Source organism: Rissa tridactyla, chromosome 3 (assembly GCF_028500815.1).
Source record: "Rissa tridactyla isolate bRisTri1 chromosome 3, bRisTri1.patW.cur.20221130, whole genome shotgun sequence".
Lineage (NCBI taxonomy): Eukaryota > Metazoa > Chordata > Aves > Charadriiformes > Laridae > Rissa > Rissa tridactyla.
The window spans coordinates 41,664,617-41,688,687 of NC_071468.1; the positions used below are offsets into that span (position 1 = coordinate 41,664,617).

The 24,071-nt window shown below is 38.3% G+C and overlaps 1 protein-coding gene across 1 annotated transcript in view; it reads left to right on the top strand.

The window, feature by feature from the left end:
* PLD5 (phospholipase D family member 5) overlaps window positions 1-24,071 on the top strand; it is a 181,557-nt gene that overhangs the window by 107,431 nt on the left and 50,055 nt on the right. The window contains 2 exon segments of the mRNA XM_054197300.1: window positions 4,288-4,456; window positions 12,188-12,302. Of these exon segments, the coding sequence (XP_054053275.1) occupies window positions 4,288-4,456; window positions 12,188-12,302 (284 nt within the window).

The window sequence follows — 24,071 nt, forward strand, 5'->3', positions numbered from 1 at the left end:
GCGTTAAATACCATTGTACTGCTTACGACATTTCTGTTTTAGCTTAGAGGAGCTTGAATCTCAGCTCTGACCCTTTTCTCTCTCTCTGACTTCACAGAAATAGTATAGCATTACTTTCAGGTTTCTCAGTCGGTGTGAGGTAGGTTTGGTAATATTTAGCTATATAACTGAAGAGGTTAGCCTATGCTGGCATTAATCAGATGAAATACTTGGAGCACCAGGAAATTGGGGAAGGGAAGGACATCTCATCCAACAGGTGTAAGGTTATCTGGTAATGATTTTGGGCATAGGACACGTCTGTTTTAATCACCGTGCTACATTCATTCTGTTTTGCTTTGTTAATATATCGTTTTTGCAGAATAAATTATGTCACCATGTCTGATCTTTCTTAAGGACTGTGAATGACCTTTCTCTCCTGGACATTTTTGTTATACTGTACTTTAAAAACCTCTTTATGGGTCACATTGGAACAAAAATGAGAGCTAAATTTAGCTTTTACTGATGGAAACTGGGGCTTGCAAACTCAAACTTTTGCACAGAAGATTTAACAAAACTCTTCTTGACTAAGCACTGGAACTTTGCCGTTGTGCCAATGGAAAAGTGAAGATTATGAAGGCAAGATCACTTAGTTTAGAAACTTGATGATTGACTTTTATTTAACTTCTGAGCTTGGTGCTGAGTTTTTGAGTGGGTAGGGGAATTTGGGGGGGGGGTGGCAGAATCAGTTCATTATTAAAGGGAAATTTAAACTCTGAAAACAAAGCTTCAACTAGTGCCCTAGTTAGATGAAATGTCTTTGTCTGCTAAAGAACATGAAGTACTTACTATTTGGTTAAACAAAAGACTAGGAAATATATTATCAGATAATATCTGTTCTGTATAATAGTTTTGCTAACTGGATTGTATTTGGCTTCTGTTACATAATCAAGCTCAAATTATAAAATGGCAGGAGCTGTGTAGTCACATTCCTTATTTAGTGCTAGTGCTGTAGCCTGCTGAATGGTATGTAGATTGAAAAGTTGGGAGCTGATCTAGTGAAGAGCAAGTTCAGCCCAACAGTCAGGACAAACTTCCTTACCAAGAGGCACCTTATCCCTGACAAGGGACCTTTTAAAAGGGAGATGAGTTTCATTTTGTCCAGCAAATTTGCCTTGCTGCTTTCTTTGAATGAGTAAATGGTTTTAACCTGTGGAACAGGAGGAAGAGCCCAGCTTTTTTGCATATCTTGATGGTATCTGTACCCAAATGTATCTATGGAGCAATGACCCACATCCGCAGCTCTTCCTGCATTACACTTTAAGGTATAGCTTCCAGGAACTTCTGGAATCTGGGTTTCTGATATATAGATATAGCATTTTCCCCTACTTTGGACCTAAATAATGGAAAGTCAATGCATCAGAAACAAGCATGTATGCATTTGGCTGGATCAGGGCCCTAATCTCCAATATGATATGCTAAGCTTCTTGGACTTGGAGATATTGGAAATATTCAAAACCTGCATGGACAATGTCTTGAGCAACCTGCTTTGACAAGGGGGATTGAGCTATGTGATTTCCAGATCATCTCAGCCTTTCTGTGACTCTGTGACAGTGCTACCTTTTTGGCAGGCTTTACTGGCCAAAGGCAAAGATAGAATGAGTAGAAGTTAAGCAAATGCTTTCCAGTGAGACAGCAGTTCAGTACAGCCCATGGGAAACACCATAACAAGCCACTGGAAGTGACTGTGACAGATTTAATCCTATCAGCTATTTTGTGGGCTCCTGTATATTCATTTGCATAGGTTCAACCAGAAAGCACCGTGTATGTCAGGCAATATTCTAATGCTGAGAAATTTTGGTCACCTCTTGTGTTAAGCCAATCATATCCTGGGCTGCATCAGGAGAATTGTGGCCAGCAGGTCAAGGGAGGTGATTCTCCCCCTCTGCTCCACTCTTGTGAGACCCCATCTGGAGTATTGTGTCCAATTCTGGAGCCCCTACTACAAGAAAGATATGGATGTGCTGGAATGTGTCCAGAGAAGGGCCACGAGGATGATCAGAGGGCTGGAGCACCTCTCCTATGCGGGCAGACTGAGAGAGCTGGGGTTGTTCAGTCTGGAGAAAAGAAGGCTCTGAGGAGACCTTATAGTGGCCTACCAGTATCTTAAGGGGGCCTACAAGAAAGCTGATGGGGGACTTTTTAGGATGTCGGGTAATGGTAGGACTAGAGGGAATGGATTAAAACTAGAGATGGGTCAATTCAGATTGGACATTAGGAAGAAGTTCTTCACCATGAGGGTGGCGAGATACTGGCACAGGTTGCCCAGAGAGGTGGTGGAAGCCCCATCCGTGGAAGTTTTGAAGGCCAGGCTGGATGGGGCTCTGAGCAACCTGATCTAGTGGGAGATGTCCCTGCCCATGGCAGGGGGGTTGGAACTAGATGATCTTTAACGTGCCTTTCAACCCAAACCATTCTATGATTCTATGAAATTCTAGTTAAATCAGAACCACATTCAATAGATTATTTTTTGAATAATCATTTGGTATGAAGAATATCTTTGGAGGATATTCAAAATAACTCTCTCCTGTATCTTCATGTGATTGGGTAGGGGGTGGAAGAGGTCAGAAAAAAGTGCATTCATTTCTTATCTTTGCCACTGGATTGTTGCGGGGTTTTTTTATGACCTTGTAGAGATCACTTTACCGTCTGTGCTTCAATTTCTTGCTCCTTGAAGGTGGCCATCCTACAGCTCTCTATAAAAAAGCTCTAGGAACGTGGCCGTTGCTAAGAGCCCCATAGGATTTGTAATGTTCACTATTGAAAAAGAACCAGTCTTTCAAGGAATGTAACAAAAGTTTTATTAAATTCCGTAACAGGATTAGATGCAGCAGCAATAAGTCTAAAACCTTGAGTGTTAGAGTAAAATAGTTTCTTTTAAAAAGTATGGCATTGCTAATAGACCAATAAGGGCACTAAATTTTTAGGGCAGTAGTTATTTTGAAAAATTTCTAAACAAGATAGGTAGAATGTTTTAGAATAAAGCATACTTTGAAGACATCAAAAAATCAAGTTGTTTTTAACCTTTTACAGGTAATTCACTGGTGTTACAGCTCTGTTACTGTAATGCAATTAAGTTTAATGTTAATCAACAGAACTGTCTTCAAAGTATGTTGTGGAGAACGTTATCAGTAATTGTAACTTACTGATATGTATGTTGTTTGTCAGGTTTTAGGGAATAATGCTATTAATAAGTACAGAAACAGCCTGGAGATACTGGATGTACTTGGATACAAGGAAAAGGAGTATTCTCTAAGTCCGTGCTACGGCTTTCCTAAATCTGGTGTGCATGATTCATAGTAAAAGTGGCGGATGTTGGGGGCACTTACAGAAGTGCCACTTGGATAAGCTGAAAATTCCGTCTGTTTACCTAAAGGCAGAATTGGGAAACTTGTTGAACTTGCCTTTATTTTTAAGATTTCTCCATTGAGTGTAGAGAGGAGCTTTACTTGCTGCAATTCAAGGAAATCTAGCGGTGAGGTGGTATGTTGAATGGAACACATCATTTCCATGAAGCAGAGAAGCATATTTTGAGCTACTGGTTTACAACAATGTTTGTTCAGCTTCTTGGATCCATGTGAATTTATGCAATGTAATTTGCAAGTGTTTTGAATAATATAGACAATAGGATCAAGGAGCCTTCCAAAAAGAACAGGAAATTAAAAGGGTATAATTCTTCTTTTCTTACCACTGAATCCCAGTTAGAACCTTACACAGGTAAACAAATGAAGAAAAATGAGGTAGCTGAGAGCAGTTGAAAAGGGAGAATTCCTGTACAGAGACTGCAACGTAATAAAATGTCAGCTGTAAAAGCAGGCCTAAGAGAATGACAGGGAGTACACATCTTGCCACATTGATTGGAGAGAAGGAGAAATTAAATGCAAAGATCAGAGTGGCAAAGTAAGAAGAGATTATTTCATTCTTCCCATCCTTACCTTAAGGACTGATTCCCACTTACTGTGTTGTAAGAAGTAAGCTTTTCCATGTTTAAGCTAATTTTGCAGAGCTTCAAAAGCTTAATTGGCTTTGCTGCATTAGCAGTAGGTCATTTCTGCATTTTATTGTTTCGGGAAGTGTGGAGCATGACAGTCAGCCACTTCAGAACAAGTTGCAGGGTGACACACTGCTGAGAGCCTCTGGGAGCAGATGTTGAACCACAGGCCCAAAACGTGACATTCTTTACAATTTGGAACTTTTTAATAAAGAGAAGTGCTTTTGTTAAGTGGTTATTTTTTCCTTATCTATTCTCAGGGTTGCTCTTGTGGAAAATATTCCCGAAGGGATCAACTATTCAGACAGTGCACCATCCCATTTGTCTCTTTTCCAAGGCTGGATGAATTTGCTTAATATGGCTGAAAAGTCTGTTGACATAGTATCTTCCCAGTGGGACCTCAATCACAGTCATCCATCAGCATGCCAGGTATGTTCTAGTCGAAGAAAAGGGTGGGACTTTAACAACCTGTTCTTGTTTCACTATTAATTTTTTAGAAGTACAGCCCTTCCCTATAGCAGACCTATTTGTTTGGGTAGTCTGAAAAAACGTTTTCTTATGGGGATTTTCCCTGCCAGTACAATAGTTTTCTGAGAGTGGTGGCACACTTGGACTAGATAAAACATCCAACATATATTCATATCACTTCCATCTTAGGAAAGGATGTCATTGTAATCTTAAGAAACCTGCAAAATTGTACCTATACCAACACATCCATAATTGGAAAATACGTTTACAGATCTATGGATGTTTCCAATTTGGTGCAACTGATGAAATAAAAGAGCAAGAATGTGGATTAATTCTGCAGCCAAGTAGATAGAATTACACTTACAAAGAACAATGTGTCAGATGATTTCTTATACCTTTTCAAAATTAATCTTGGAAGGGAGTGGTGTTCAAGACTTCTGCAAATAAGAGCAGTAGGTGCTGTGCCAATGAGCACTTTATTCTTGAGAGCAATCCTCTTAGAAATATGGTAAGGGCAGGCTTCCACTTAGTATCGCATGTGAAACTAAGATATCAAAGAATTGATAGGCTGAGAGTATCTCCTCTTTTCCACCAAATGGATTCTTTGCTGAAAGAAACCGCTCGGCTGACTGAAATGGGGTTAAAATACAACCGAGTAACTGTAAGGAATCTATTATACTATGTCATAAACTCTTCGCTTTCCTCACTAGTTCTCTTGATTCTGTGCAGTTAAAAAATGCCTTTGGTAGATGATAGACAAAGAGTGGTATTCCGAGCAGCTAAAGATCACACTGCAAATAGCCTGTGTTTTCAAGTCATGAACTGGATTCTGCTTTTGAAAGAGGCTGTAGCCTAGTTGAATGGCATACATTAACTTTTTTTCAGAATAAATCTGCTGCATGTCCGTTTAAAAGAGTGAAAATCTGAGGTGAGCAGCCAAATGGAAAATGTAGTGCAAACTCTTCCTTTTAGAATGCTTATAAATATTGGAATATAGTTTGTGAATAAATTTATTACCAAAATATTGAGATTTTTCACAATGTAATTATGCAGCTAAGCTTTATTTAAATTTATTGCCTAAGAAACTTCAAACCTGTGCGCTGTCATTCAAGCAGATGAATTCAAAGAGATAGTGCCTTAGATGTTTTTTAGGTTGTGCATAAATTGATATGTGCATGAATCTTTTAAAAATGTTTTGTCTGAAAAAAATTCAACATGTCATTTGCTTCAAAACCAGCAGAGCCTAACAAATCCCAAACAGAGGACAAAAATAGCAAACTGGAAATTGCGATTTCAGTAGTTAAGCATCAAATCCATTCTCATGCAAAGTGAAAACTGTAAGATATTGCCAAATGTCAGAGCAGGGAAAGGAAGAAGAGGCATGTAAGATCTGGATTTACTCTTTCATCCTCAAATGCATGTTAAAGCCAGAAAAATGAAACATTTTTCCTAACATTCTATTCTAGTTATCTATTTCTGCCTGCTAGTAGTCTTACAAAAGTGAGTAATTACTTCTGTTTAAAGGCAATTAATATTTCAGTCATTTCCTCATTTGTGCAGCAGTGTGGGCTGAACAGCTGATAGATCTTTCTGTCAAGCTTGTCTATTCATCCTAAAACACTGTACTGTTATTGGCCAATCTAATTGCTGAAGAAATTGCCAAGAGGCAGCGTTTCTTAGCAAATCGCTGCCCCAGAGAATGTGCACAAAGCTTAGTGTGTGAAAGGGAGGGGACAAAACTTGTATCGTTACATCTGCTTTCTCCACTTGTAAAATGGATGTGAAATTTCAGAGGAGCTTCAATAATTGTAATCTAGTCACTTTCTGAAGTTGAATGTCCTCAATTTTTACAATTTGAGTTCAGGGATATTTGTCCCAAAATAGTGAAACATTTATGAAAGGTAAGTGGGTGAGATGGAAAACTTCCAGGTAGTTTGGTGCTTAGTGAGTAAGTTCTAGTCGTTCCTATAAGTTCCTTTATGAGTCTCGTTTTACCAGAAACTGAGAATATAACCATTTTCCATATGGACCCACATCCTGCTCTATAACTAGCAATTTCCATTTTATGAATATTCAAGGCATATTGCAAAGCAAGGTTCTCTACAAGAGCACTTCAACAGACATGGATTTTTGAAGGAGAAAAGCTGAGTAGGCTAGACTGCTTTTTCTTAATTAGTTACAAGGTTTAGCTATGTTCTCTGCATATGTGTTTATAGAATAGTTACGTACACGCGTGCATGCATATATATACACACATATGTCCAATATACATGTTGAAGAAAAATACAGCAGGAAATTCTGCAATTTAATATTCACCCATACATCTATATACCAAATGTACATATGATCCATATGTAAACATATTGTCCATTTTGTCCAAATGTATATTGGACACATATATACGCACATGCATATATATATATATATAAAAAACTGCAGAATTTCCTGCTGTATTTTTCTTCCTCTTTGTTTTTGGGTATGTTACCTAGTGTCCTTGACAGTTGCCTGTCCATGTTTTGTTGTTATAAAGCTAAATAATCATCGCTGACTGAGCTGCCCAGGTCACAACTGCTGCGCTCAGCGGCCTGGGTTCATGAGTCTTGTTAAATTGGAGTCTTCAAATGCAAATGCGTGATGCCACAGTGTTGTGTGTACTTCCACAGCTTAGGTGGTCAAGTAAACAAATATTTCTTTGGCAAAATACTGAGTATGCTTTATGCACTTGTTTTTCTCATCCAAAAGAAAACCACGTGTTTTGGTGACTTAGTGATGTCATCTTTGTGCATTTTCAAGATCGCAGGGTAGTTGTCTTACAGAGGCTTTGAGATTTTTGCAGAGTGTGAACGTGTGACTTCTCCTGTGGCAATCTGATGTTTAGAGATATCAGAGGACAATGGAAACAGAATTTTTGAAGATAGATTTTTAACTCATTTGCAGTGAAGGGAGGGGTGAACATAAGATCATGCCAATTTCATGATTTTCACAATTCATTTCCTCTGGCTCATCTCGTGTTTAGAATCTTTAATTTAGAGTAACCTTTTATGGCTCTCATAAGAGGTCCTTCCTCACAAGTTTAATCTTAAGTTTAACAAATATGAATTAACACCATCGTGGTTTATTTGTATTGCTACAGTTATGGCACAGAAATCGGCTACAATCAGCTATAGAGATTGCAGTGTATTCAAGCACATCTTTACACAGACATCTCTCCTCTTCAGGTGGTGGTGTTTCCCCGATGCAGATAGTAAAGACTGAGGCATAGAAAAGAAATTTAAAAAAGAGAGTTTTTTAAGTGAAAGCAATTTTTAACTCTGACTGAAATTTCAAAAATTGACATTCCCTCCCTTTTCATTAGCTGTTTTGCTAGAAGAATTTGAGAAGAGCATTTGACTTTCTCTGTTCTGCATTAAATGGCAGAAATTAAATTTAGGGTTCCTTGATTAATTTGCTGGATTGGTCTCTGCCAGCATGCTATGATTTTTAGTGATGTTTTATAGATATGCTCAAAGGCTTGATCATAGGACAACTTTTAAAAATATTAGTACAATTATAAAGAGTAAATCCAGAAGAAAGCTCTGGAAGGTAACCAGTTTCATTTCTGTGGAAAGAAAAAGCTAAGCATTGTCTAAACTGCAGGAATCTACATTACTGAAGAGCACTATATTTCCATTTTAGAGTACTTCGGTAAATACAGCATTTTTGTGTTCATATCTCCCCTGTTTTATTTTTAATGAGGAATGCATGCTGATAAAGACAACAGCAGGCAAGGGAAATCAGTCTGTCTAGCGACTGCTAAGGAATTACTTTGGGGGCAATATCAGGGCCTTTTGGTAATGATAACTTTTTTTTTTTTTTTTTTAAATTCACCAGGTGGCTATGGCAGGTACAGTTGGGATTGATGTTTCACATCTATGGTAGTTTAAAGTTACCATGAGAATGTCAGTCTGTTCATGTGATATCTAATTTTTACATCCTATTTTGTCACAGCCCAGTGAAAAACATAAGAGAATGTTTTCTCAGCATAGGGAGGTTTCTAGTAGTATTGTTTGTTAAAATGCAGACGTGGTATAAGGTAGCACACTGCAGTTTCGTAGCACTTGGCTGCTACTGGTTCTCAGTCCTCACAAGCTGAGTATATAGAGATGATTCTGATCACTGTCACGTAGATGCGCAGCAGCCTGGTATTGTCTCGCAAAGGGAACGCAATCTGAATGACAGCGTTGAGGGTTTGTATTCAACAGAAGCATTTCAAATGTGCTGACAGCAGTGACAAAACTCTTCAGACCTCTGTCCTGTCTTTTTCCTTTTCACAGAACAAAACAGTAAAATTGCAAGTAAACATGTCAGAAAGTATAGAAACTGAGTTTCAAATTAATATTAATGGAGAAGGAGCAGGTTCTTTAACAATGAAGGAAGAATTTCTAGTACCCTACTTTACTGTAGTACGTACAGATTTTTAAAAACAAGTTGTGAATTTTTCATAGTTGTTTACTGTGTCTGGACTAAGCCTTGGTGAGCGTATGAATGCCTGCTGAGGGATGATGCAGCAAGAGATGAGACGGAGGGAATTCTTTCCAGTTCTGACACTGGGTGGTGTTTTTTGTATACCTGTATAAGCACACATTTGTGGTGAGTTCACTCCTAGTATTAACCATCGCTACTTAAAGATGCTTTAAATGTTTTAGCAATTTGAGGTTTCACCATAATTGGACGAAAAAGGATATTATAAATGCACAGCTTGTGGTGTCCCTGATGGGAAGAAAGACGTATTTTCCTTTATTGAAATGCAGGGCTGCACTCCAAGTGATCTGTTCATCCATAGGGTGGGCCATTCAGCTGGCAGCATGGCCTGTAAGTGGGAGACAGGTGGTCCATCAGGGATGCTGTCTTGGTCACATCGGGGCATACTAAGATTAGGTAAAACTCAGGAAACACTGTCATGTTCTTTCTTGTCCAAACTGAAATTAATACAGAATGTCTAGGCTTGTTTATCAAAGCTTTTGTAAATCATATGTAAATAAAATCTTGTGCAGGTAGAAGTGAAGTGGCGATAATGTCCAAAAATAGTACCTTGGGGAAAAAAAATGTGAAGAACCATCCCCTGAAACAAATTATTTTATCAGCTTTGGATGTTAACTTTCTAAGCATTTCTCTAGTAGAACAGTTAATGCATTAATTCACATTGATAACGCGAATCACTTTCCATCAAATTTATGAATGCTTTGTCCATGTTTATTTTTGTACACTACAGCTTTTTACTATGCTTCTAGTCAAAATCAGTTTTTACAGATAACCCAAACAAAAAAAAAAATGGGTCTCTGTTTGTCTTTCTGCCCAGTAAATTAAATCAACACATAGAAACTTTCTGAATAGCAGTTTCTACATATATATGTATGTATAAAAAAATATGTATATTTAATTAATGTCATGTAAGCCTTTTATTCCTTAATTTTCCCCGCTCACTTTTTGCAGAGATAAAACTTAATTAAACTCAAAACTGGTGGTGTCTCCAGTTGGTGAACCCAGAAGAAGTGGGGCCAAAAGCTGCCTGAGCTCTGGCGCGTCAGGAGCCCGTCACCCCAGGGGGAGCTAGGGGACTGGGCAAGGCATGGGCTGGGAACAGCAGAGAGCAGCGCAGTGATTGCAGGACCTAGATTCGGCTGGAGTCTAGCAGTGCCAGTCTGCAGCAATTGTGGGAGAGACCCTCTTGGGGGAACCAGGTCACCCAGGAATACTGGTCAGTGCCTCTCTGCTCCCCCAGGATGACAGGGGAGCTGCTGCATAACTCTGTATGCAGCATCTATCCCCTCCACACTATTACCTCGTTAATTCTTACTTCTGGTAACATTTGCCCTGCTTCTCCTTAAAAAAAAGAAAACCCAACACAACCACTGATGTGAGGATTAAGGATCCTTTTAGCTTCATGATGAATAGGAGGGAAGGACACTCCTTGACTTGCACAGCAACTCTGTCAGGCTTCTGGGTGTATGCTTGAAATCATGGGTGTTATTTCTTGCATATGGCACCACCTAGTCACCTCAAGAAATTCTGAATCTGAGTATAAGAAGCATTTGGAGCTTCATGCAAAGCATGTTTCTGTTTTCCTGTTCTGTTAGCTGTGGTCTAATGTTTTCATTATGTGAGTATCTTGTTGAATATTGAATTCCTGTGAGCCCTAGGATGAGCAGGGAGCTATGCTGTGGATTTGAGCAGGCAAGCAGGCATATATTACGAAAGTAAAGCATAAACAGCAGTTTTGTGTTTCCATTGCAGCTTCTGGCAGCTCTGTAATTTTGAGAAAGCTATTTTTAGGAGGATGGGTATTCTTGTTTTGTCACATTCAAAATAACTGAATATTAAAAAAAGTAGGTCTGTACCGTAGACAGGGTGAAGAGCTACTTTCTGTGACTGCTTAATGCTTAAGTCCCAGCAAGGGTCAAAGCGTCAATCTGTGCAGGCAATTACAGTGCAAAGGGTGGTTCTCCCCTGTCTGCCACTTCTGGGTGTGATGTGGGAGGAGGGCTTCTGTCTATGTTTTGATAGTCCATGCTATATCGGATTGCATTGTCCCAAACTGCTTTTGCATAGGCCATTTTTAGAAGAGATCCCTTAAAGATTTTTAGAGTAACAGTTGGTACAGAGAATTGTCTAACATGGTTCTGTGGAAAGCTTTATCTTCTACATGTTTGTTTGAAAATTGATATGACCGTTGCTTTTTTGTTTTAGCTTTACATTTGGTCCAGCATTAAAAGAATCTAAAGTGAGCTGTGTAGGCAGGGCAGGCACTTTGTTAGCTAATTAAACCCAAAGTTTTTGTGTATTTGACTACTAATTGTAACTGGTGTCTGCTGCTGTAAACTACAATGTCAGTAAGAAAACAGGCTCTAACTGTGGTTGTAGTAACACAGCACAGTAGCGGTACATTGGATATTTTATTCTTGATATCATGTAGTTAGGTGCTTCTAACTAAGCATTTTCTTTAAGTTAAAATATTAAATCTAAAACCTAAACATTTATTATGCAGTTGGAAGGTCTGCTTTTTCTTCATGTCTTGGATGTGGAAAAACGCACTGATTTAAAATGTGGAAAAAAAAAAAAATCTTGATTTCTGTTTTAACAAGTGTCTAGTTCAGTGTGAGATTTCATTTTTTTGTTCTCTGTTAGAAGTAAGGCTTAAATAGTGAAATAATAACAGTGTAAAAAGGAATAGCATTATTGTTTTCTATCCTGGTATAGGTCATCTAAAGATGAGCACACAACCACTTGAAAATGTATTGTACTATGGCTAGAACCACTTACAAAAAATCATTCGATACAGAATAAGCGTAACTAACTCTTTTCCTTGCACTTTTAATCCTGATTCAACAGAATGTAATTATTTAGAAGAAAGTTAATGTAAAAATATGTTTATGCAGCATTAAAAAACTGGACACTTTTTTGTGTGTCTCCTGTCATCAATAGTATTGCACAGTCTGGGAAAAAGAAGAGGCATGTTTGGCCTTCAAAACAGTATTTCTCCAAGAAAAAGATGACTTGCTAACCTTTAGCGTAGATTTAACCATATCTAGGGACATATTTAGTCATCAGTCGTGCAATATGTTTTTGTTTTAACATGCATCTTTAACTTGTTTATATGCTGTTTGAACAATTCTGTGTCTTACATCTTCTGCTTTCCTTTAATGTTCTTCCCAGGGTCAGCGTCTTTTTGAAAAATTGCTTGAACTGGCATCCCGAAATATTGAGATAAAACTAGTGAGCGATATACTGCCCGTGGAATCAAAGGTATTAAACGACTTGAAAACAAAGGGTAAGACCAAGGTCTTTATGTTGCTATGCCATTGACTGCTACATAATGTTCCTTTTACTTAAAAAGCAGACTCAGATGATGTATAAAATGCAAACTATTTGTTTAGCACTGTTACCCTATAATCCTGCGGCTTTCTCTGGTTCATAGTTATCAAAAACCAGAAACTCTGTTACTGTAGTTGAAGTAGATGTTTGCAGTTTGCAAATGGTGAAAAAAGTGGTGCAGTGATCAGATAGATGTTTAAATTCATCATAGCCATTCTAATGGTAGCCAGTGTAACCAGAGAGACTGCTGTCATACCTTGTGGGACAAGATCGTTTCCTCTTTTCAGCAATGGCGAAATAATTTAATAAAACAACATATTTATGATTCTGAAGCGCTGGAAAATAGTTCATCAGTCAGAGTTAGCCAACAGGTTTTCTGTGCTACATGTATTTCTTAGGTGCATGTTTTCCTAATTGTTGTTTTGAGCCTTAAAATCCCTATCCAAAGAGGGATTACACACTGGCGCTACATGACTAAACTTGCTTTATGTAAAGCTGTGTGGAAAAATAGCAAAGAGAGTTTAAGAAATGCTGAAAGAAATTAGAATCTCTTAGGAGTTCTAACAATCTCACACACACTTGTCCTGAATAATAATATGCTAGTTATCTCTATAATCTGATAAAAATATGATTTTTTTTTTTTTAAGGGTAGGATGCATTTTTTAAAGGGCAAAGAGAAGCTATATATTTTCATGGTGATCACTTTTGACACTGATTACTATATGGATTACAAAGGGAATTAAGCAAAGCAGTTGCTATGTGTAGCAGCACCCTAACATAACATGTCTGTTTAGGGTAAAAAAATAAAGAAAAACTCTTTCCAACAAAAATCAATCTTTATTTTTTTAAATTCCTTGTAATCTCCTGACTAGGCAAGTAAAAGAAAATTACTAATGGAAGTCCTGGTCCGCTAAAGAGATAATCTTTAGATCAAGACCGACATGTTATTTAAATGTAATAAATGCAGAGACTTGCCATTTCACGACACTGCCTATTCCAGGACTTTGACTATTTCAGTTAGTGATAGCCATCCTTTGATAACCAGTACGAGTACATCAGCTTTGTCAGACATCTGCGAAGTGAGGAACTATCTTTTTCTGATTTTTTGGAAAAGAAATAGGTGTCTTAATACCAAGGGCAGTGAAACTGTCTTTAAAAAAGTCAGAGGAGATGAGAGGTAGCGCCTGTATGTTTATATTGATATACCTGGCAATAGATATTTTATCTATCATTTGTGAGAATACCCAATATCAAAAACTATCCTCTTTCAAAAAAAGACGAGCAAAATTTTTAGCTAGAAAAGGGTGAGATATTTGGCGTTAACGCTTCCTTCACTTTATGTGGGAATTAGTCAGACCTGTGAGCTTTTTGAACAGACAGAACAATTTTATTAGCTTCAGTTTCCCTTAAGCGTTGTTCAGATTTCTAACACAGGAAGTTTTAGCGTATTCAAATGAAGTCATCAATATATTTGAGACCTCTGAGCTACAAAGAATCTAAGTCACTTTTGTATAGTAATTCTTGTGAATTTTGCTGTCATTGTCTTTGAACCTTGTAATTGTAGATATCATGGTGTACTGTTGGCCTTTTTCTAAGGTCAATATTATAACTCACTGATTTTGTCACTATGAATGAGGATTTTTTTTCTCATTCCATGTTTTGGTTTACTAATTTCTACAAATTCTGGTATTTTTGTTAGAATGTCTTGATTATTACGTGGTGATTGCCAGCTCTGTTGCAAGTCTTTCACGGGCATTTAGGTTTGCTTTTTGGTTCTTATCTCCAGAAAAGCTAGGTAAATATTTGGTTCTGCATTCCTGAAAAGAGATGAGTTAGTTTTAACATTCTATCAGATTTAGTTTTCTTAATTTCATGTTGAAATCAGCAGGCCTTGTATGAACAGCAGATTCCTGGTATGTCCTGCTTGTGTCAAATAGAAGCTAACTGGAATGCTAGCTTAAAAAAAGATTACCCCAGTTTCCATTAATTCAATAATATTAATAACATAGTAAATGGAAAATGTACCTATATTAGCCTCTTTCATGACTGCTGGAGAAAAAAATTCCTGTTACCTACTGCCATTGTCTTAAGTGAGGACAAACATATCATTCAGCTTTGCTATGCTATCCCGGAAGATCTGTCTACTAAAATTATTAACTTCTTCACTCGTGAGGCACTGGCCACCTGCATCCTCAGAAAGCAGTCAGAATCGGTCCTTGAAATGGAACTGTGCATCATCATTTGGACACGTGTATTCATGAAGATAACGAATTTATTTTTTTCCCTGCAACTGGTCAGATTTGTCTTGGAAAGGATGCTGTGCAGCTTTTTTTTTATTAGAACTGTTCCTCTTGTGGGAAAGAAAGCGGTAAATGTATCAATAGCTCAGCCAAGTTTTGAAGCTCCTCAAGATGGACAACCAGAATACATTTGTCTGAACAGACCCAAACTCCCACTTGTGGTGTCTGTCTGAATTAGGCAGAGGAGGGTCCAGGCACTAGCCTGTGGTTCAGCAGCTAATAAACTTAGCTGATTGTTCCTAAGCAGCAAACATGCTGGGAGCCCGAGCCATGGGCAGTAGGCTGGAGAGAAAGCACATACATAGCTTTTGGGGCTCTTGGTGTTCCACGTGTTCCGGAGCATCCTGGAGTCGTCCCTGCATATCCTTCCTCTGCAGCAGAATAGCCATCCCTATTGGTTAACGGAGGAGAAAGTTGGAATCTGACTTCAGGTTTGAGCGGATGGGGTAAGATAAAGCATAACTTATGTGGATGGGAGAGCAGAACTGAACTGATGTAGAGTAAAATAAAATTAATAATTTACAGTTGCAATGTTAGTACAGATATCTGAGCTAGCTGTGAACCTGGAGGTTTGTCACCACTGTTAAGCCTTTTTTTGTCATGTCTTTGCTATCCTCATTTACTTGAGCTAGCTGTACACCAGGGCAGCTTGATTACAGAAGTGGTCTAGCAGCTGCAGCAATGAAACATGGATCAATTTACTGTGCTAACACATAACACACCTAGAGCTGTGGTGACAGGAGCCTCTGAGTGCTGAGATAATGTACATTTGCTAATAATTGCTGCACCGTGGGAGCGTTATTTAGTTGCAAAATTAAGCATGCGGAAATGAGGAAATACTAGTCCCAGAACATTTATTTATGATAGAGTTTAATTATGTTATCAAATTCTATATTTTGCATAGAATACCTGGCTGGTACTTGCTATAATCTCACCACATTAATCAGAAGCTTTTCCCTTGTATTGAATGAGAATACATCAAACATTTAATGCATAAGGTTCATTCAGGAGATACTATTTCTGCTGGTAATGGCTAGAATCTTTTCTTGTCTTCATATTTAATGTAAGGCTCCAGGCTTTCTTTATTGCACATCTGCCAGATCCTGCACTGAATGCAGAATGATTAATTTCCTCATAGGCTTTTCCGTGCTGCTTCTCGCTGTGGTATCTGAGTGCTCCACAAATACAGTATTAATGAATTTCTTTTTACAACATCACTGTTAGGTGAGGTCGCTTGCTGTTTCTGTGTCTCAGGGACAACTAGGAATTATTAATGGCAGCGCAGGCACTAGAAGCCAGATCTGAGCATTTGTTTTCTGTAGTTGTAATTAATAAAAAATGTATATTTGTAATTTAAAAAAATCCACCATGAGTTCTCCCAGCTCGTGTTGTCAAAATTATTGTTAAACAGGCTATAAACTATGGTTATTTTTATAGGACCTTTTGTAATATGCAGTCCTAGGGCGTGAAGTCTTCCTTCTCTATAGCTTATGTCAAAGCTGTATTTCACTTTCACATATTTATACAAATACTAAGCATATATGTACATGACTCTCTTGTGAAAGACAGGTCTGCCTGTAGGCAAAATTTGGCTCCCTGTGTAAACAAACATGTTCTTCTTCATTCTCCTTGTGCTGTGACAGTAGCTTATTAATGCTTGTTTTCAAGGTTATTGTTTTAGCCTTTTCTCAGCTGTGGTAGAGTCTACTAGATTGAAACACTTCTTGCAACACTCCCACTCCTTGCACATAATTACGTACCGTCTTTGTTCCTCAGCAACATTTGAATAGTATCGTCTCCAATTAGCAGGTTGTATCATTTCTTACGTGTACAGAATCTAAATCCCTTACTAATTATGATCTTATTTTAGCTGACAGTGTTAATGCTTTTTAAGACATGCCAATGGATTTCCTTTCTTCAGTTTGCATTGCTTCATTCCTTTTCTATTTGCTTTGTTCCCCGTTTTTGTTTGTTTGTTTTTGTGTGTGATTTTTTTCTTTTAGTCCCTTTACATGAATCATTTTTCACTCATTTGCAAGGAATGTTTTTTGTTTTGTCAGTGCTGACTGAGGCAGATTTGAAAAGAGGAGTCTGTCTGTGTCACAATATAATTTTAAACAATAAAAATCAGCTAACTCAACTAATAGCTATTGAATGTTAGTAATGAAACTGGAGAATAATAGAAAGTCTTTGTGCTAGGGCAGGATCTAATCACTAGATCGCATGTGCGGCTGTTACTCACTGAGCAGTTCATGCACATTTGCCCAGGATTACCCTCTCTCTTAACCAGATACAACCAAACCAGAGGAACTGAGAAACTATATTATTGCAGGGAGACAAAGAAATGAGTAGGAAGTGGAGCTGTAGAAGCTTTTTGTGCTTTTATTTGTGTGCTTTAGATTGCAAACACTAACAGATACCATTCCATGACAAATTAAATCTGTCTATATCTGGGCAGCTGTGTGATCCCAGTCTCCTCTTAGCCCTCCCCACCATACGTTGTCCCTGCCTCCTCCTTTGCACCAGTGATCATGTGGTAAGACAGTTCAGGGGGCTGATTTCGCTACAGACTGCTTCTTTTTGGCTGGCTTAATTGTCACTTGCATTAGATTTCTGCATTACTCGGTGTATGATCTCACAGGCATAAATGCTGGGTACAACACAGAGATAGGAACATGTAGCTGGGGTTGGCAAGGGAAGTAGGACCACTGGAACCTGGTTTAGACAGGCTTAGTCTGACATGGCACCAGAAAGCTCAGAGTTCACGTAATGCCTAGGGACTTTTAGTGGTTTCGTTTTTTCCTGTACTATTGTTTTAATGAAATTGTTGCATGATGGAGAGTAACAGTAAATATGATTTATATATCAGATGAAATGTGTTTAGTCCTATATTCTGTCTGCTTCTGTTGGCATGTTTAAGGTACTGCATAGCTTTAGAGCTGTGATGCTTGGGGGACATGAGTAGTTCTTACTTTTGGCCGCAATTATGTTCCCTTTCCCTGTCCAGTTGTGAGAGAATGGGAAGATGATGTCATATTTTTAATATGTTACAGAAGGACTGAAAAACTTGTGTTATGCCACAGAAAAGATTGAGACTACTTGGGAATATCAGTCCAGTTTGGTGTGGAAAAGATAACGCTATAGGAGAAAGCAAGGGCATTTCCTGATAAGTTTCTCTGGGCCTAAAACATGGTTGGGTTGTGAGGGACTTGGGGTTTTGTGAAAGCCATTGGTAGGGTAAACCATGATGACATCAATTTATGTTCAGCCCAGAATATTTGGTTTCATTATTAGAGAAAATGTTACAAATATGGGGACAGTGGACTGTGAGCAGATTATGAAAGAGGCTATCACTGGCAATTTTAAGAAGAAAGTAGACAAGCCCCTGTGAGGAATGGCCTCGTGAGTGTTTGGCTCTGGTGCATGGGAAAGTTCTAGATTGGTTTCAAAGCTGGTTTTAATAGTTCCATTTTGATTTGGAAGGAGAACATAAACTTACGTGTTTAATTACATTCATCTCAACATAAGAAAGAAAGAATTTTTTTACAGTAAGAACAATCATTCACTGGAACAACCTCTCTAGGGATGTGGTGGAGTCCCCCTCACTGGAGATTTTCAAGATGCGACTGGACAGGGTGCTAGATAATCTCACACAGGCTCCCTTTCCCATGAAAGGCTGGGCAAAATGATCTTCTGAGGACCCTTCTAACCTGGACTTTTCTACGATTCAATCATTCTAAGTAAGCCTTTAATTCCTCTTTGTGGGAAGATAATGTTGAGAATCAATGTAAAAATCCTGCAAAGACTAAAAAGAAAATACACTCCATTCATACAATGGGAAGCTGGAATCCTGAAGCTGGGTCTTGAAGGAATTTCTGCCTGTCCAGATGGCAAGATTTTGCATAATGTACCATAAAAAAAAAATATTATCTGATGCATGCTTCACAAGAGTATAAAGATTGTTCTTGAGAGCTGAAGGTCAGTTGATGGTTTTATGCCAGGCATTGAATGGAGTTGTAGCTCCATTGCTTTCTTGATAAGTCTTTCGTAGGCTGCATTCTCCAAGACTGTGTGAGAGGGAAGGGTGTTGATGATGGGATAAGCTCCTGCTCTTTTAAAATTCAGCAGTACCAAAAATAGACTAATTTTTCCCTATGATTTTTCAGGGACAAGTAAGCAGGATCTTTTGAGAGGACCAGTAGACAAGGGGTGAATCCTCCTGAAAGAAGCACGTAATTTGGATCTGAGTTTCATAGAGTTAAACAAAGGTGGATGAGAACAGAGGGGGAGAAATCCCTGCTTCCATTCCTTTCAGATTTAAAATGTTGATGTTTTTCTAAAACTCTGCCTAAGCCGTACCTTAAAATATGAGAGTGTTCAAAAGACAGTTAATGAAACTTGTACTGGCAAGGCCTTTGACATCTGATTTTAAATTCATTTTTATACTTTGATTTATTATGAATCAGACCTTGTTCCTTTTTTATTATTAGTTTATATTCCTTGGGTACCCACAACAGAGTAGATGCATGCTTTGATTTAGATTTTATTAGTTGCTGCCGGATAGTGTTTCCTGATATTTTCTCAATAACTTCCAGCCTGTGACAAGCAATCTTAAAGCCAATTCCAAGATCAAAGTTCTCATTATGTTCTTTACCTCTTAGAACCTGTGTAATAACTTTGACAGAGCTCCGCATAATGAGAAATACTGAGCAGAATTTCCAAAACTAGTTGCATCCCATCTTAAAAGAAAGAAGCAGGTACCGGTTTTACATCACAGATTTGAGCATTTGAGTAGACAACACTAACATGCAAAAACTCCTGCTTGGTCAGTTTTGGGGTAAACATCTTTCTGTTTAGGCAGCTAAACTCTCTTACCTCAGTTTATCATGCAAAGTGAGAACTAAGGTCTTGGTAGCAAGGAAATGTTCAACATTGTTTTTATGCCTAAATCCCATGAGAACTCATATACAATGTTTCTTACTTGTTTCTGTTGGGGCACTAGATCCTGCAGCTTAAATTAAGCCATGTCCAACCTTATGAAATGTGGCTGAAAAGAGCAGATGGGTAGCATTTTTGTTACATCTTAGATACATGTACAGATACACAGAATATCTTTGACACAGGGCATCTGCATGAGTAGCAGAAGATTAGGTTAAAAATCCTGCTCTGCCTGAAAGTTTCTAAATTGTCAACTTGAAGAAGAGCTGTCTGTCTTACCAGGCACCTGACAGAAAGCAAATTGTTTAAGCTAGTATTGAAAATCTTAAACCTTGTAAAACAGAAATTGCAATCATAGATTGGGAAGTGCAGAGGGTATTCTGTAGGGGCACTCCATCAGTCCCTCCTATTTGAGATCTATCAGTTTGCAGGAAATCTTCTAATCTCTGTATGCATTTAAAGATGACTCTGTATTAGTCACACATTCATTTGGGATGGAAGAAACCTAGCTTCCAGTCCCTGCTCTGCTTCTCCTCCTTCTCCTGCCACCAGATATATTTTGAAAGATACGTCTTGCCATTCTTTCTGAAAGAATTATTTTGAGCTTTTGACTGTAGGATGGGATTTTGAAACTTCGTTGGAGAATCGATCCTTCTGTGCAATTCCAAATGAGGGTCTGGGGTAAACAACATATGTTGGCATTGTCTGCTGCCTAGTTTATTTTTTAGCTAAGAAAAAAAAAAAAAGCTAGATGCCTAATATGGGAATAAAACTTCCACTGTCTACGCAAGTAGCCCCAAATTAGGTACCATAATAGATCACAATGTGAAACAGCTTATTTTCTTTTATGAGTCTGAGGCCCACCAACTTTAAGAAGATTTAGGCATGGCCTGCCTTATAGAGTTCTGTAGCACAAGAGAATTAGCGGCATGAGGCTGTCACATCCATAACCAATGGGGGGGGACAGGACCAAACCCAAAACTTCCCAATAATTTGAATTCTGAAGGCAGCCAGGGCCTTGGCTTGTATTGGCGTGTTTTGTGAAGAGGGAGAAGGAAAAAGGTTCACTTAAGCCAAAAACTCTGTGCCCACCGGAGCCAGATATGCAAGCAATAAATTAGAATTCTAAGCTTTACAGCATCTATGTCTGTAGACTTTACTTAGAAATTAATACCTTCGCTGAGAAGATTGGCTGTGTTCCCAGAGACAGTACCTTCCCATTGGTAACGCGTACTTTTGCATTATAAAATACCAGTCACATGCTCTCCTCTATCCCTAGCCATTGTTTCAAAGACCCATAAGTAAATAATATTACATTTCTTCTTGGTGAATTAAGGCTTGATGTACTGTAAAGCACTTTTAAGATGCTAGGTGTATAGTAGAAACAATATCATAATTCGTCTGCTTTGAAATTTGTAGTCGAAAAAGTCTTTCATGGTAGTTTGATAGGTATTTTAGTACATAATTTCAGTTTGCAAATGTCCTTGCACTTGAGTCTGTTACAATGTGTGTGCATTCATGGATTTAGCAGAAATGGATGTGTTTGTACTTCATAAGCTCCAGCACAACTATGAGTGCTGGTAATCCAGCCACCTTGTGAACAGCCAAATTGCTTTTGTCTGGTAGTGACTGATCAGGTCCAATATAGCAGGTTCATACCACAGGGATCATCTCCAAATCTTGCTTGATAGTTTACATGCTGGAATGGGTTCTTCCTGTATGGCAGTAGTTGGTTTGAGTCACTGACACTTTTTAGTAGAGAGGAACCAGTAACGGATGGCATTAGCAGAAATTAGTTGTGACATTTTTAAAACATATGGATAGCATGCAAGTTCCTACCTACAGTTAATGGAAGTGCTGGTAAGAGCTTGCCAAGGCCATCTGAGCTCAGAAAACATTTGTTGGGTCGCTGTGCTCCCTCCCTTTGCAGAAATTTTGGCATCCCATACTTTCTCTTGTATGCGAAAGCACTATCGCTATCTTATCCTGAAAAGAGATGTGAAGGCTAGTGGTCCTACATAGGGGTCCAAAGAAAGCAGGGTAATTTATTGTCAGTGAATTTTGTCTTGTCCTTTCATGTGGTTCCCACGTGTTTCGTATCCACTTGAAGCCTGACTGTCTTCCTGGAACTGTACCTTGGTCAGTCACAGTAGTCTTACTGGTATGATTTTTGATTGCTACTGTTTGCGAGCAGGCTTCAGCCTTCCCAGTGATGGTGACTCTTTCGTCTGTCGTCATCTTCAAGTTTTTTATGTCATCTAGACTGAAATGTAACTTCAAACCTGGGTAACTGAGAAAACCATCATCTGAAGTGACATAACACATCCACTTGGATCTCCAAAGTTGCATACTTGTTTTTACGTTCTTCTACCTTCTTAGCTGCTTAGCTCAATCGATAGAACACTTCTGCTTCAAACCTGCAATTAAAGTATTGTGTGCTCAAAGTTATATAAGAAGTTGTTAAAAGCATCTAAGAGCATTAATAAATGTCCAAACCAAGCTGACACTGTTTGACTGACACCATTTGGTTTTCATTTGATGAACACTTTGGAAAGGCTGCTCAACTGTGCCTACCCTTGGGTTGTTGCATACAGCATGATTGTACCATAAAGTTAACCCATGTGAACAAATCTTGCTGGTTTATTAAGCATTAGTTATCAAGCTTTATCTTTGTAAGAAGGAGTTGCCACTATCATGTTAATACTGATCTTTCTGGTAATCTCCTATATCAATTTTCAAATTAACCTTAGGCTTCTACAGAACTTTGGTGTGTTATGAAATTTTACACAGCCTAATGGTTGGAAAGTGACATTAAGCTTGCTCTAAAGTAATTCAACTGGAAGAAAAGTTCCCTGAACGATGTCTCTACATTACTCTCCATCATTTCCATCTCTCATTGCACACCCTTTAGAGTGGTTGTCTCTAATGCTTAGGCGTGAGAACAGAGTGCATTCAGTATCTTTTCCTTCCTTTGGACAGAATATTAACTATATATAGTGTGCAAATATTAGTAACTATGTAGTGCAAAAATTGACAGTTGCTTCAGGGATTCAAAACAGGTCCCTGCTCTTGATGCTTTTAAACTCACTAGTCATGTTTGCATAAAGTGATGGGGAAAATACCAGCAGGGTTCTAGGACTACGTAATATCTATACTAAGCTTCAAAAGAAAATTTTGATGGTTGCAATGCCAAGCTTTCAAAAATGACAGTTCCTAAGCAAAGGGTCACAGAGCAACTGTTCTCAGCCATAAGGCAATGGGAACAAACTGAAGGTCAGTCTTCTGCACTGCTAGGGTCAGCAGAACCGCATGCTTACGGAAGGAGCATAACAACTGAAACAAGTGGAGGATGATATTCCCCTGACTCTGTATATCCTTTTAGCAATTTGTAGGTTAGGAACTGCCTCGTCATGGAGTTCAGCAATATGTTACTGTGTTTGGATGATTTTTTCCTTTATTTGTGCAATCACTTCTGAATCTGTTTGTATTTTTGTCATCCACAAAACACTATGCACAGTAGCAGTGCAATTCTGCAGCTTCACTATCCATATTTCCTCAAAATCTTTTTGATTCTCTTTGTATAGTTTTACATTAGTTTAATTTTACTTTTCTCTCTTCCCTTCCCTCTCTTTTCTTTTCTCACTTGGACTCAAATCTACTTACTGAAGGATACCATTTTATCTCCAACATTGTACTTTAGCTTCCCTTTCAACTGTCCTGGTATCATCTCTTGGGTGGGGAGTATTTAGTTTTGGGAACCATACATTTATGCTGAAACTCTATTAAAAGGTTTTCAAGTATCGCTAGGAAAACAGTAAGATTTTGGCCTTTGATTTTCTCTTGGCATACATCCTTATGTTGTGAAGGTCGTCTTTCTGAAATTAAATGCTACCAGAACGGGCTTGTGAGATGCAGATGTCACAAAGGTAGTGAGCTGGAGTACAGTGTGGTCATCCTCACAGGGGCTTTTTGATAGCTGCAACTTGAATCAGTACTATGCATTGCTCAAAATAAATCAAGAGTAGCTTATCAGCTTGTGCGTTCTCTAATTGGTCCATGAAGCAATCATTTATAGTATGTAAAAATATATTCCCTACATCATGTCTTTTTGTGCCATCAAGCTGTTTGCTGTTATGATACAGACTTTAGTTGAATATGACATGATCTTCTTCCCACTGGACCCTGTCAAATTCTTATGCTCATGTAAGCATGTGTAACATATTTTATTTCACTATCATTTTCATTGTGTTTTCTCTTCTTTCACTTACTGAACACTGGTCAAGACCTCGCCTGGGGACAGTCTTGTTTCCTTTTTTTCCCTGTGTTATTAACACTGAAATAGGAGTGCTTGATGAATATTCAAGAATAAGTGTTCATGATGCTCACAGGAAATGGATGAATAGCTCGGTTCCCATTTTATAGATGAAGAAATAAGACACAGGTAAGAGCCAAGACATCCACTTATTTTGATGAAAGTTTGTGGCACA